The sequence below is a fragment of the Castor canadensis genome, chromosome 11, assembly GCF_047511655.1.
Source record: "Castor canadensis chromosome 11, mCasCan1.hap1v2, whole genome shotgun sequence".
Classification (NCBI taxonomy): Eukaryota; Metazoa; Chordata; class Mammalia; order Rodentia; family Castoridae; genus Castor; species Castor canadensis.
In genome coordinates, this window is record NC_133396.1 from 13,104,032 (window position 1) to 13,117,815 (window position 13,784).

Consider the following 13,784-nt stretch of genomic DNA (forward strand, 5'->3'; position numbering starts at 1 on the left):
TTGTAATAGCTGAACTACTCTGTGGCACTTGGGGATGAGGGAAAGGAAAAGAGAATGATAGTCAACAATATCAAAATGCATTACATCTGTGCAGACAGAAGACATAATGATATGTATTGAAAGCTGTTGAATAATAGGGAGTGGAAGAGAAAGGGTAAGGGAGAGTTGCTGAGGGGTTATACTGACCAAAATTAAGTATATTCACAGCTGGGATACACCAAGACCACTTTGAACATTGACTTTGGAATTCAAAATGAAAGATAGGACTGTAAAATAGGTACAGTGGTGGGGGAGTATTTGTGGGAGGGGGAGAGCAAATGGAGGAGATAGAGATGAGGAAATATGGGCTTCACATGAAATAGAATGACAAAAATCTCTTGCAATTGCTTTAAGTGGGACAGGGAGAGGGTTGTGGGGAGAGATAGTGGGGACAATCTAACCAATGTACAGTGTAAGGCTATTGGGAATTGGCACAATGAAATCCCCCTGTACAATGAATATATGCTAATAAAAAGAAAAAAAACAAAGACTGTTTTTCTTATTAGGAAAGGGAAGAGCAACTTGCCTTGCAAATCTTTGCCACTACATTTATTTTACTTTACATGGAAAATATAGAAAAGACGGTGGTTCAACCACCAACAACAGGTGTTGGCGAGGATGCAGGGAAAAAGGAACCCTCTTACACTGTTGGTGGGAATGTAAACTAGTACAACCACTCTGGAAAAAAATTTGGAAGCTACTTAAAAAGCTAAACATTGATTTACCATATGACCCAGCAATACCACTCTTGGGGATATACCCAAAAGAATGTGACACAGGTTACTCTAGAGGCACCTGCACACCCATGTTTATTGCAGCACTATTCACAATAGCCAAGTTATGGAAACAGCCAAGATGCCCCACTACTGACGAATGGATCAAGAAAATGTGGTATCTATACACAATGGAATTTTATGCAGCCATGAAGAAGAACAAAATGTTATCATTTGCTGGTAAATGGATGGAATTGGAGGACATCATTCTGAGTGAGGTTAGCCTGGACCAAAAGACCAAAAATCGTATGTTTTCCCTCATATGTGGACATTAGATCAAGGGCAAACACAACAAGGTGACTGAATTTTGACCACAAGATAAAACCAAGAGCACACAAGGGAGATATGAGGGTAGGTAAGACACCTAAAAAACTAGATCGCATTTGGTGCCCTCAACGCAGAGAAACTAAAGCAGATACCTTAAAAGCAACTGAGGCCAATAGGAGAAGGGGACCAGGAACTAGAGAAAAGGTTAGATCAAGATTATTTAACCTAGAAGGTAACACATGCACAGGAAATTAATGTGAGTCAACTCCCTGTATAGCTATCCTCATCTCAACTAGCAAAAACCCTTGTTCCTTTCTATTATTGCTTATACTCTCTCTGCAACAAAATTAGAGATAAAGGCAAAATAGTTTCTGCCAGGTATTGAGGGGGTCGAGGGGACAAAGGGGGGGTGGGGTTGGTGGTAAGGGAGGGGGTGGGGGCAGGGGGGAGAAATGACCCAAGCATTGTATGCACATATGAATAATAAAAAATAAATAAATTTTTTAAAAAAGACGGTGGTTCAAAATTTCACCAGGCTTAAGTCTTAAATCATTGTTTTACTTTCTTTGGATCCCTAGCATGCACTATAGTGTTTGGTACCTAGCAAGATGCTAATTAAATTGGAATGCAAATATTACCAAAATAACACAAATCTAATGTATAGAACTGTTTAGAATTGTGTAGAATTTATAGTTGTATAGAATTGTGTAGAATTCAATATTCAAAGCCCAAAATGGAACTCAAAGATGACCTAATGTGAAGATTCTGGAAACATAAATGTTTTTGTATCAGTAAAATCCTTTCTTGAGTCAGGCACTAATGGCTCACACCTGCAATCCTAGCTACTAAGGAGGCAGAGTTCAGGAGGATCATGGTTTGAAGCTAGCCAGGACAAATAGTTTGTGATACCCTATCTTAAAAATATCCAACACACACACACACACACACACACACACACACACACACACACACACACACACACACACAAAGAAAAAGGGCCGGCAGAGTCAATCAAGTGGTAGAGTGAATACGTAGCATGTGTTAAGCCCTGAGTTTAAACTCCAGCACCACCACCAAAAAAATATTATAAAAATCCATTCTTGAAATAAAATCTGGACTAATTTCTCTGGCTGTGACTTGCAGCACTATAGTAATTGGAAGGAGTGACAGTAAGCATCCTTGTTTTGTTGTTGATTTTCCAGAATAATCTTTCACCTTTTTGCCATGGAAGATGATATTAGCTGTGGGTTTGTAACATATGGCCTTTATTGTGTTGAGGTATATTTCTTCTATCTGTAACTTGTTGAGCTTTTATTATGAAAGGTTGTTGAATTTTGTCAAATGCTTCTTCTGGATCTATTGAGATAACCATGTGATTTTGAGATATTCTATTAATGTGGTATGTCATATTGATTGACTTGCCTATGTTGGATAGTTCATGGGATAAACTCCACTTGATCATGGTGTCTGATCCTTTTAAGGTGCTGTTGAATTTGGTTTTCTAGTGTTTTCTTGAGGATTTTTGCATCTATGTGCATCAGAAATACTGGCCCCTAATTTTTTTTCATGTACTGTCCCTTGGAGACAAAGTTTTTAATTTCACCAGTGCTGCTGGCAAAGACTTCACAATAATTTTAACCTATATTTCTCTAATATTCCACAAGTGAAAAATTAATTTCTAACACTCTATCTTTCTAAATAATAACTTAACTCATGTTTACTTCTCCTTCTCCTACTCATCTTAGTTTTCTTTTATATAATCTGAGAATGTTGACCCAGGTAGCTGTTTTCAAATTTTGAACTTTACATACTTTCTCTTTCAATAATCTCTTTGATATTTGCATCCTTTCATATCACGTACATAATAAATATTTAAATTCTTCTGGTTTTTATCATTTTGGCATTCACCATTATTCCTTTTTCATTCTAAAATGTATTTGACTTTAATTTGGTTGTTTTTTTTCTTATTTACAGATTGTTTAAAGTATCTTATCCAGTAATACTGTTTCTCAAAAAGAATATCCTAGTGATACATTTTCTGAGGCTTTTTATATCCAATAATGTCATTCTGTTGTCTTCACATATGAAGGAAAGTATAAAAGACTCCTAGGTAACAGTATTTTAGCCTAAAAATACAGCATATATTACTCTATTTTATGACATTTAAATTTGCACCTAAGAAGATTAACATCACTTAACTTTTGCCTTCCCCTTCCTCTGATCCAGACACATAAGATCATTCTCTTTGTACTGTAATTCAAATGTTTTTCAATCTCTACTAATTTTTACCTGAAAAAGGATGACTCAAATTTGCATACACAGACCTTCTAAAAAGTTTTAACTACTTTTGTATTAATTTTTTCTGAGACCTTCAAAACATCAATTGTATACTAGCTTTCTATTTTCTGCCTCAGTATCTATCATCTTTCCCCAAATTTATGATTCTTTGCTCCTTTTCTTTGCAATCTGAAAGATAAGTATGTTTTTTCCTTCACATCACTGATTCCAGTCCCTATAATATCTGTTCTACCCATGCATCTTCCATGTGGATTTTAAATCAGCCACTGTGCTTTTATCTCCTTACAGTCCTTCTTATGCCAACTGCCTCTATTTTCATTTCATCCTTTTCTTTCCTTGTGATGTGTGTTTCTCTTGCATAGCCATCATACCTATTCTTGTACTCTACAATGAATTTCTTGAGTAATAGATTTCCAAAGAAACTCCCTTCTCTCAGTAATTTATTTACAGTATTTTTTACAGTATTATTTCTTACAGTATTATTTACAGTATTTTTCAACACACCTCATTTGGCTTTTTTCTCCTACTCATCCTTGAACAGTGTTCACCATGCAGATGTGGTACTTGACAAAAACTACAGGGGGCGCAACCTTGCTTCTATTATATGTCTCTAAGCATGGTTTTGTTCTCAGCTAAAATTTACTTCTAGGACAATTCCCAGAATTTTACTTGGGTTATTCTGCTTGCCTTTCTCATGCACTAAAATGATACATTACATGGAACAGTAACAGGGAACTGTTATCAGACTTACTGCGAAGTCAACAGTATTCTACATATTGGGACTGTTTCTCCAATGTATCACATGGCCAGTGTCCTCACTTTACTTCCTGCCCATTTTTTTTCTTTGCAGGGGGACTCAAGAATTCGCTGCATGAAAGCATAATTGAGATTATCTCTTTAAATGAAACATTTTTTAAAAAATTAAGCATATGGTGAGTATGAGCAAAAGTTCCAGAATCGGATTGGACAGATTTGTATCTTTACTCCTTCACAAGTTATTTAACATGCCTTAGTTGACTGTGAAAAACTGGGAAAACAACAGTAAGTATACCAAAGAATTGTGATAAATTAATAAATTACTCCATATAGAGCTCTTAGGATAATTCTGGGAACATAACAAATGCTCAACAAGTGTGAAGTTATTATTACAATCTCGGATTAAATACTCTACATAAAAACATTTTCTTTATAATTCCATGTCATTATGAACACCCACAATCACAGTTTGTCACAATACAGTGATTTCTCAGACTGTTTGGCCTCTCAGAAAATGGGACCTGAACTGCTAAACATTTTGAGTCCTTTCAAGAGCTTCTTATTGCTCGCTATTCAATCTTAACCTCTGTCATGTTTTCAGCTGTCACTTAATATGCTTGTCAGTGTGTAAATACAAGCACCTTGATCTAATTTACTATTTATAAAAATATTAGAACCATTTATAAAGGGAGAGTGGGACTCTCTGGGTGGGGAATGAGAGACTTCCTCTGAGAGAAACATATACCTGTTGATGCACAGATTTCTGAGCTGGGGGCTTCCTTAAAGCTAGAAACTGTTTCTCATTATTTTTATGACCCTAGTCCCCAGCATACTGGTGCACAATAGTCAACAAATAATGTCATTGAGTTTTTTTCTTAATAGAATATATTTGTATTGTATGCTTCAGGTCCTTTTTTGGATGTTTTTATTTTGACTTATATTACAGATAATTGTGGTGATAATTAATTAAACACCAGGTAAGTAAGAAATTACAGTCTATTGATGTTGATTTTTTTTTTCTTTTATTATTCATATGTGCATACAAGGCTTGGTTCATTTCTCCCCCCTGCCCCCACCCCCTCCCTTACCACCCACTCCACCCCCTCCCGCTCCCCCCCTCCCTCAATACCCAGCAGAAATTATTTTCCCCTTATCTCTAATTTTGTTGTAGAGACAGTATAAGCATTAATAGGAAGGAACAAGGGTTTTTGCTGGTTGAGATAAGGATAGCTATACAGGGCATTGACTCACATTGATTTCCTGTGCGTGGGTGTTACCTTCTAGGTTAATTCTTTTTGATCTAACCTTTTCTCTAGTACCTGTTCCCCTTTTCCTATTGGCCTCAGTTGCTTTTAAGGTATCTGCTTTAGTTTCTCTGCATTAAGGGCAACAAATGCTAGCTAGTTTTTTAGGTGTCTTACCTATCCTCACCCCTCCCTTGTGTGCTCTCGCGTTTATCATGTGCTCATAGTCCAATCCACTTGTTGTGTTTGCCCTTGATCTAATGTCCACATATGAGGGAGAACATACGATTTTTGGTCTTTTGGGCCAGGCTAACCTCACTCAGAATGATGTTCTCCAGTTCCATCCATTTACCAGCGAATGATAACATTTCGTTCTTCTTCGTGGCTGCATAGAATTCCATTGTGTATAGATACCACATTTTCTTAATCCATTCGTCTGTGCTGGGGCATCTTGGCTGTTTCCATAACTTGGCTATTGTGAATAGTGCCGCAATAAACATGGATGTGCAGGTGCCTCTGGAGTAACAGTCTTTTGGGTATATCCCCAAGAGTGGTATTACTGGATCAAATGGTAGATCAATGTCCAGCTTTTTAAGTAGCCTCCAAATTTTTTTCCAGAGTGGTTGTACTAGTCTACATTCCCACCAACAGTGTAAGAGGGTTCCTTTTTCCCCGCATCCTCGCCAACACCTGTTGTTGGCGGTGTTGCTGATGATGGCTATTCTAACAGGGGTGAGGTGGAATCTTAGCTTGGTTTTAATTTGCATTTCCTTTATTGCTAGAGATGGTGAGCATTTTTTCATGTGTTCTCTGGCCATTTGAATTTCTTCTTTTGAGAAAGTTCTGTTTAGTTCACTTGCCCATTTCTTTATTGGTTCATTAGTTTTGGGAGAATTTAGTTTTTTAAGTTCCCTGTATATTCTGGTTATCAGTCCTTTGTCTGATGTATAATTGGCAAATATTTTCTCCCACTCTGTGGGTGTTCTCTTCAGTTTAGAGACCATTTCTTTTGATGAACAGAAGCTTTTTAGTTTTATGAGGTCCCATTTATCTATGCTATCTCTTAGTTGCTGTGCTGCTGGGGTTTCATTGAGAAAGTTCTTACCTATACCTACTAACTCCAGAGTATTTCCTACTCTTTCTTGTATCAACTTAAGAGTTTGGGGTCTGATATTAAGATCCTTGATCCATTTTGAGTTAATCTTGGTATAGGGTGATATACATGGATCTAGTTTCAGTTTTTTGCAGACTGCTAACCAGTTTTCCCAGTAGTTTTTGTTGAAGAGGCTGCTATTTCTCCATCGTATATTTTTAGCTCCTTTGTCAAAGATAAGTTGCTCATAGTTGTGTGGCTTCATATCTGGATCCTCTATTCTGTTCCACTGGTCTTCATGTCTGTTTTTGTGCCAGTACCATGCTGTTTTTATTGTTATTGCTTTGTAATATAGTTTGAAGTCAGGTATTGTGATACCTCCTGCATGATGTTGATTTTTAAAAAGGCTACAGATCAATAGTCTTATTGGGTAAAACATTATTTACTTTTACATAAAAGAAAATTAAAGGATAAACAACTTAGAAAGATATAATGTTATTGCCCTTTTTATTTTTACTTTTTATGACAGGATCTTGCTTTGTTGCCCAATGAGGCTTAGTATGATTTTCTTCTAATCTTTTCCCAAACATATTGCTAATATCAAAAATGAATTTGAAAGTGCCAATAATGAACATACAAGTCAAGTAGTTAAAGATACATAGTAAATTCTCAAACATGAGAATTTGCCATAAATAATTGATTTTGATAAACTTAGGCTCATTTATCGAATATTTACTAAATGTATTTTTTACTCCCTTGCATTGAAGAAGTTAGGTAATCAAAAGAAGAAGTACCTGTTTAAATTAAAGGGGACTGGGCTTTATATCAGGAAATAAATGTACTGTAGCAGACATCATGGCATAGGAGACACAGGCCAGGTGCTGGACCAAAACCAACAAGCTGAACAGTTCTCCTGTGTCTCTTAACTGCTCTAACCATTGCTTCCCAATATTGGAAATATAGTACTTGGGATGACCTCTCTAAGTCTTTTCTCTGTTCAATTTCATTTTTTTACCTGCAGGAAAGGCACAGTCCTCTTGAAGAAAATCATGTCAGTAACAGTTGAAAAATACTGTCCAATATATTACATGTAAAGCTTTGGAAATTTTAAATTATTTTAGACATAATTAAAAGTACGTATGAATGCTAAGCACTGGAATGACTACATGTTAGTGGCTTCAAACCTATCATCATTCACACCTTACTTGTTAAATAGTTATATCAGAATGATTTTACTATAGCACATTTGGATTGTGAATATTTAGCATCTGCCTCCTGGTTTCTTTAATAACAGCACCATCCTTTACTCTCTGGTGCCTGTTTGGAAAACAAGCAATAGGTTATTTGTAGGAGGCAGGTGTTTCCTTGCTAGTAAAATCATTTAGTCTAACCATTTCCTGATCTAACAGATTAGAACACTTCATCAAACAATGACATTTAGTTTTACTACCTATTATTTGTTTGATGTTCAAAGATCTTAAGAGCAGGCAACAGCTACCCGAGATCAATAAAGGTCATTAGATAATATGTATGTGCCTAAATTAGGGACAGCATCTGATGCTTTTCTTTTACCTCAAAGACAAGTTGGAATGGTATGCTCCCATCCTGCTGCTTTCACACTGGCATGAGGAAATAATGTCATTCAGATGGCATTTCCTCCTCCTGAACAGATATTCAGAACTAAGTTTCATACCAAAAGTTATTGAATGTGCACACCTGTAACACTGTCATACAAACAAAGGCCCTATATATCCCATTTAGCTATCCAGTTACACAGGCTAGGGCTATGTCAGATTTATGTCAGCTCTTTGAGCAGTCAAAAAGGATATTCCCTGAGGGGGGTATAAGACATCAAATCTTCAAGGCTTGAGATCACAGCAGGTTTAATAAAGAAAGAAGAACAGATGTCAATTTAAAAGGGGGAGATTATGGAATTAATTGTAAAACAAAAAGTGACATGCTGAGCAACATTTCCTTCCAAAATAAATAATGTTAGGAGCATATGCAATATGAACAAACAAATGCAATTATTTTTCTTTTAAAGATTGCTGTTATTTTAAACAAGTCTTATTTACACTGAAAACAATTAATGCACTTTAGTTACTTTATTAAAAAGCTAGGCCACTCTAATAGCTCACAGAAAGGGAACAGTTGTAGTTATGGTGCCTAATAAAGAGGATTTCGGTCTGCTCCCAGAGTGAACTAGAATAGGAGCAGCTGACAGGTTACAGGATAAAGATGAACTGAGTTCTCAGATTTCCTTCTCTGTGGATACTCATGAGGGAGAGGGACTGATAGCAGGAACCTTAGCTTACTTAATAGCCACATACCCACGAAAAGATAATGGTAAGAGAAAGGACTGCCTATATAGGTCTATCTCTCTATCTAACAGTCCTCAATAGGACTTAAAAGTTTGGGAGAGGAATATATTCTTTCACCATTAGACAGTTGTGCCTTTCTCCTTGACACCTGCCCATCTGTCTCACAGATACACAGATACCACTTCTCAGGAAGAGGCTGACCACAGAGTGTAACAGAGCAGGAGGCTCTTCTGTAATGAAGAGAAACCAGAGATTTGCCCAAACAATGAACAATGAACTATCGAGTACAGCCAAAGGATCCAGATGCTTTTACAGTGGGGAGCAAGGCTTTATGATAATGCATGCTCTCCTCTAGTAAGTGAAATATTTATGAGGCTTCTTGGCTCAGCAGTAGATACTGAAAAACTTTATTTCAATCAAAGCAATATTTCCCCTTCCTGTTTACATATCATTTTGTAGATATAAAACATACTTAAGACCTTGCATTGAGCTGTACTGTATTAAAACTGCAGCAGTAAGAATATTTATAATTTTTAAAGGGCATATATGCAGGTTTATATGTACCAGGAGAAATACTTTTCTAAATGACACATTCTTCTTCCTATAAATCCCTTGGATGTATTAAGCTCTTGGAGGGCAGAGTCTGTCAAATTCATCCTCAGCCTTGCCTTGTACCTAATATGATACCTTGCCCAGTGAAAGTATTTAATGGATATCTACTGAGTGACCATATGGACAGATAAGATGTATTATTAAAGTGGTTTAAGAATGTTGTGATATAAACCATGTTTACCTTTAACTTGTATATATTTTAATTAATGGAAGGGTAATCCTTTTTCTCACTTTCTATTATGTGTACATTTGTAAATGTTAGAGCAGCAAATAATTACAAAGGCAACAAAAAACCTTTAATATTTCAACCACTCTTTCTTTTGATGTCTTACAGCAATTTCAGAACTGAAGTGTCATAGTCATAAGTCTACTGGACTCTGCACTTTGCTACATAAGGAAGGTATTAATGCCCCCCTAGTTATTACTGATAATATTAACATGTCAGCAGAAATATGCATATTGTAAGGGACAAAAACCAATTACTTACCAATTTTTAAGTAGTGGCCATTTCTTGCATTGTTTTATGTTCAGTGGTTAAATATTCAAAGTTCGTATTGCACATGTGATACAATGGAATATAATGTAATTCCCATTGTATTACGTTTTTAAACTTGTAAAAAGAAAATAGAATTTCAAAGTGTTTTGATGAGAGGTTAAGATAATAATACTCTTCACCAATTAAATGTAACATGAAAGTTATATTTTAATGTCGACAAAAATGAAGAAAAAATTGATTACTGGTTAGCTGAAACTAGCTTAGAAACAAATAATTCTTTAACAGTTTGAACATATGGCTTTACAAAATCAGTCCCATTAATTGCCTCATTTGCTATTTTAAACGTTTTACAGCTTCCCACAAAACATATTACCTTTTTATCATAGGTGCGTTTTAACTGATTTTTCTCCACTTGATACTTATTTTCTTGATCCTGTAAATGATAAATTTTTATTTGTATCATATTTTAAATTGCTTTAGAGTCAACAAAATTGGTAATTCAATGAAATCAATGAATATACTTGATGTCAAACTTTACTGCATATTTTTACTAAGGGAGCCCTATCCACTCAATTTTCTAAGCTACATGTGGGAACTGGAATAGATTTATACTACAGGGCATAAAGCCTTAGTTGTCTGGAGATGTTACCATTCTCCAAAGTACCTTCTTTACAGTGTAAGAGGATCTTTCTGACCTTCTGATTAGGAGATTAAGAATGACCAACTGACTCAATATGGAAATGATAAATTTGAAGTTATATCATTTATGAATCCTTGGTACTCTTTGATCATGAGAGAAAAGGAAAAAATCTGAAAGATACAAGAAAAAGAGAGAGGAGGAGAAGGAAAATAATAAAGATTGGCAGATAATTTAAAAGGGGGACACTATTCTAAAACAATATACTTAGATAAGATTTATTTTTTAAACTATTCTCAAAAAAGGAGATCGCTCAACTTAAAATTATTGTCCTTTATTTCTACGTGCTACTAGTGTATCTACTTTTGTCAGTTACAATAAATAAAATGAAAATTGCACAATGTGACAAAGGAATCACAAATGACTACATGTAGTTTTTTTTTAAACTCTCACTTATAAACATAGATTTTTTAAAAAGGAAAAGTGCATTTGGGCCATTGTTCTGGGTAGAATACAAAAACTCACCTTGAGTTGCTGCTTTCTTTGAAGTTCTGAGTCCTGTAACTGCTGTTTTAATTGACATATGTTCTGTTCTAATTCTTCAATCACACCGGCTGCCTGGGAGGATTTTAAGACAAGTAAAAAGCAGAATATTGATTTTTGTGCCATCCTATAACTTCTGGTTGAATAAAAATACATCTTTTTCCAATCAGAATTAAAATTATCTATAAATCTGAATTAAAAATATTTTTAAGACAGTAAAAATTAATATTTTGAAAGAAACATATAAATCAGTATATGCATATCATTTTATGTTATGAGAACATGGCACTAATATAAAAATAAGAGGTTTACAGAAAACTTTTAAAATTTTAAATATAAAACTAAGAACCAATATTTCAAAACAATAATAGTATATGTAGTTACTCTATAAAAGCTATTACTAAAAAGCTAATTATTTCTCCTCAGAATTCATGTTTCCTCCTTTTAAAACTTTGGCATTTAAAAGGATTAATTTATAGCATGATTTAAGTTATTAAATATTTATGTCACACTATATAAAACATGTTATGTTTTAATATGTAAAATATTATGTCACACTATTTAACATTTTCAACATTTTAAATGCCAACAAAAATTCTTGGTTTCAGTTATTTCAAAACACAATGTACCCCAATAAAACAACAACAACAATAAACAATAATAATAATAATAATAAATTTTTTAAAAAGGAGTGACTATTCTCAAATGCCACATAATTAGCTTCGACATGGCTGTCTGAGGTTTGCAGGCTGAGCAAAGTAAATGACTATTTTATGCATGGATCCATCGCCAACTGTAGTACCTGTGAAGCTGAAAGAGCATGCTCTTGTTTCAAGAGGTTTATGTCAGCATCATATTTGGCTTGTACTAGTTTCATGTTTTGCTCATAATCGTTTACAAGATGGTCTTTCTCTTTATGCAGGATGTTGCGCCTAAAATCAGTAAGATTAAAAAAAATAAAACTTCCAATATTTTAGAATCAGTCTATAAAATGGAATTTTAATCAACTAATCCAAAATATATTATCTTTCAATATATCGACTACGAATCCACATTTTTATCAATTGTTTGTGAATATTATGCCACTTATGTTTAAAAGGAACTTATTTCTCACAGCACTGGGGGTTGAACTCAGGGCCTCCAAAGTGCTCTAACACTTGAGCCACACTGCCAGCCCTAAAAGGAATGTTAAAGAATAAACAAACAGTACTATTTACTTTAGAACCTCCGTAAGATTAAATGCACAGTACGATTAATTTTTTAATTAATCAGTTAATATCAGCTACCCCCAATACATATCTGATTTCACACAATACCTTGCCTTTACTTCTTGTAATTCACTACATGTCATCTGGTAACATCTTTCAAGTTCCAATTTTTCTTGAACTAATTTCTGCCTCTGTAAATTGCTGTTCTCTGCTTCTCCAGTCAGCTGCTGGACACGGGCCTCCAGTTCTTTGATCATGTCGTTCTAAAAATAGGTGATACTTAGGAAAGTCTCTGACTCACGTTATAACACTTGGTACCACGCTAAGTAACTTGAAGAAATGTACTGCCTATTAGTCTAATAAAAACAAATGTATCATAAACCACAGTAGAAAAAATTAAATCAACCTCTAAGTTAACCAAATCTTTTAAAAATGTTTTCTAACATAAAATTAACAATACATTTATATACTCTTAGCCATTTCTTCATCTAATGAATACTTAGTGAGTCTGGAAATATTCCAACATGTAGGAACAAGGCAGGAAATAGGGTAAAGTCCCTGCCCTCAGGAAGGTTATATTTTCTGTGAACTCAGGGCCTCACAGTTGCTAAGGAGGCACTCTACCACATAAGCCAGCGCTTCATAACTCTTCATTAGTTTTATTCACTAGGTAAATACTTATCTTTTATTTTTAATTTGAAGTTTTAAAACTTTTTTAAAATTATAGAAGCAATACAATCATACTTTAAACCCAAATTTTAACACTAACATTATTACATAAACAATGTACTTATTGCCAATTACACAGGAATACTTTATTACACAGTTGTCATGTTAGTGCACAAGTTTTCAGTCATTTCATTTTAAAGTATCTTTTCCACTGAAGATACTTATTAAAAGCATTTCTCTATTTTCCCATATTCAAAATTATCACTCAAATAAACCATTTCTCTATTATTTGATATTTAAGTCATTTTGAATTTTTCACCTTGGTAGGACTGCAATTTAAAACCTGCATAAAGGTGTTTATGACCTTTTAGGCACTTTATTTAAAATTAGGGTAAGCAAGCATTAATTGAAGGGAATGCTTCAGTTGCATTTTAACAACTAAACTTCTGATAATTTGTTAGTAATTAGGAAAGGTTAGTTTGATATTCCTTTTATGTTGTTTGTAAGATAAACACTAAAAATAAAGTTAAAACATTAAATATATTACAACCCCAACATTCTTTCATTATAATATTGAATTTTGGTGCAACCACTTATAAAACTTTAAAATGGAAATCATTACATCTACCTTAAAGGCATGGCTTACAGATAATTTTTTAAATAAACACAGTTCCTGGCTCAGTGCCTAGACATATCAGATATGCAGATTCCTTCTTTGGGCATCTATTCACTTTACCTCTTTAATGAATTTCAGAGTTGGGTTCTGAAGGTACTTTCAATTTTCTGACACATATTCTAAAATCCCCTTGACTCTTAAAATATTAATTG

The 13,784-nt window shown here is 34.5% G+C and overlaps 1 protein-coding gene across 19 annotated transcripts in view; it reads right to left on the reverse strand.

The window, feature by feature from the left end:
* Cep112 (centrosomal protein 112) overlaps nucleotides 1-13,784 on the reverse strand; it is a 459,140-nt gene that overhangs the window by 325,204 nt on the left and 120,152 nt on the right. For all 19 annotated transcript variants that reach the window (XM_074045313.1, XM_074045307.1, XM_074045308.1 and 16 more), the window contains 4 exons: nucleotides 12,396-12,550; nucleotides 11,882-12,011; nucleotides 11,062-11,154; nucleotides 10,273-10,332 (listed from right to left, as the gene is read on the reverse strand). In XM_074045313.1, the coding sequence (XP_073901414.1) occupies nucleotides 10,273-10,332; nucleotides 11,062-11,154; nucleotides 11,882-12,011; nucleotides 12,396-12,550 (438 nt within the window). The remainder of the gene's footprint in view (nucleotides 1-10,272; nucleotides 10,333-11,061; nucleotides 11,155-11,881; nucleotides 12,012-12,395; nucleotides 12,551-13,784) is intronic.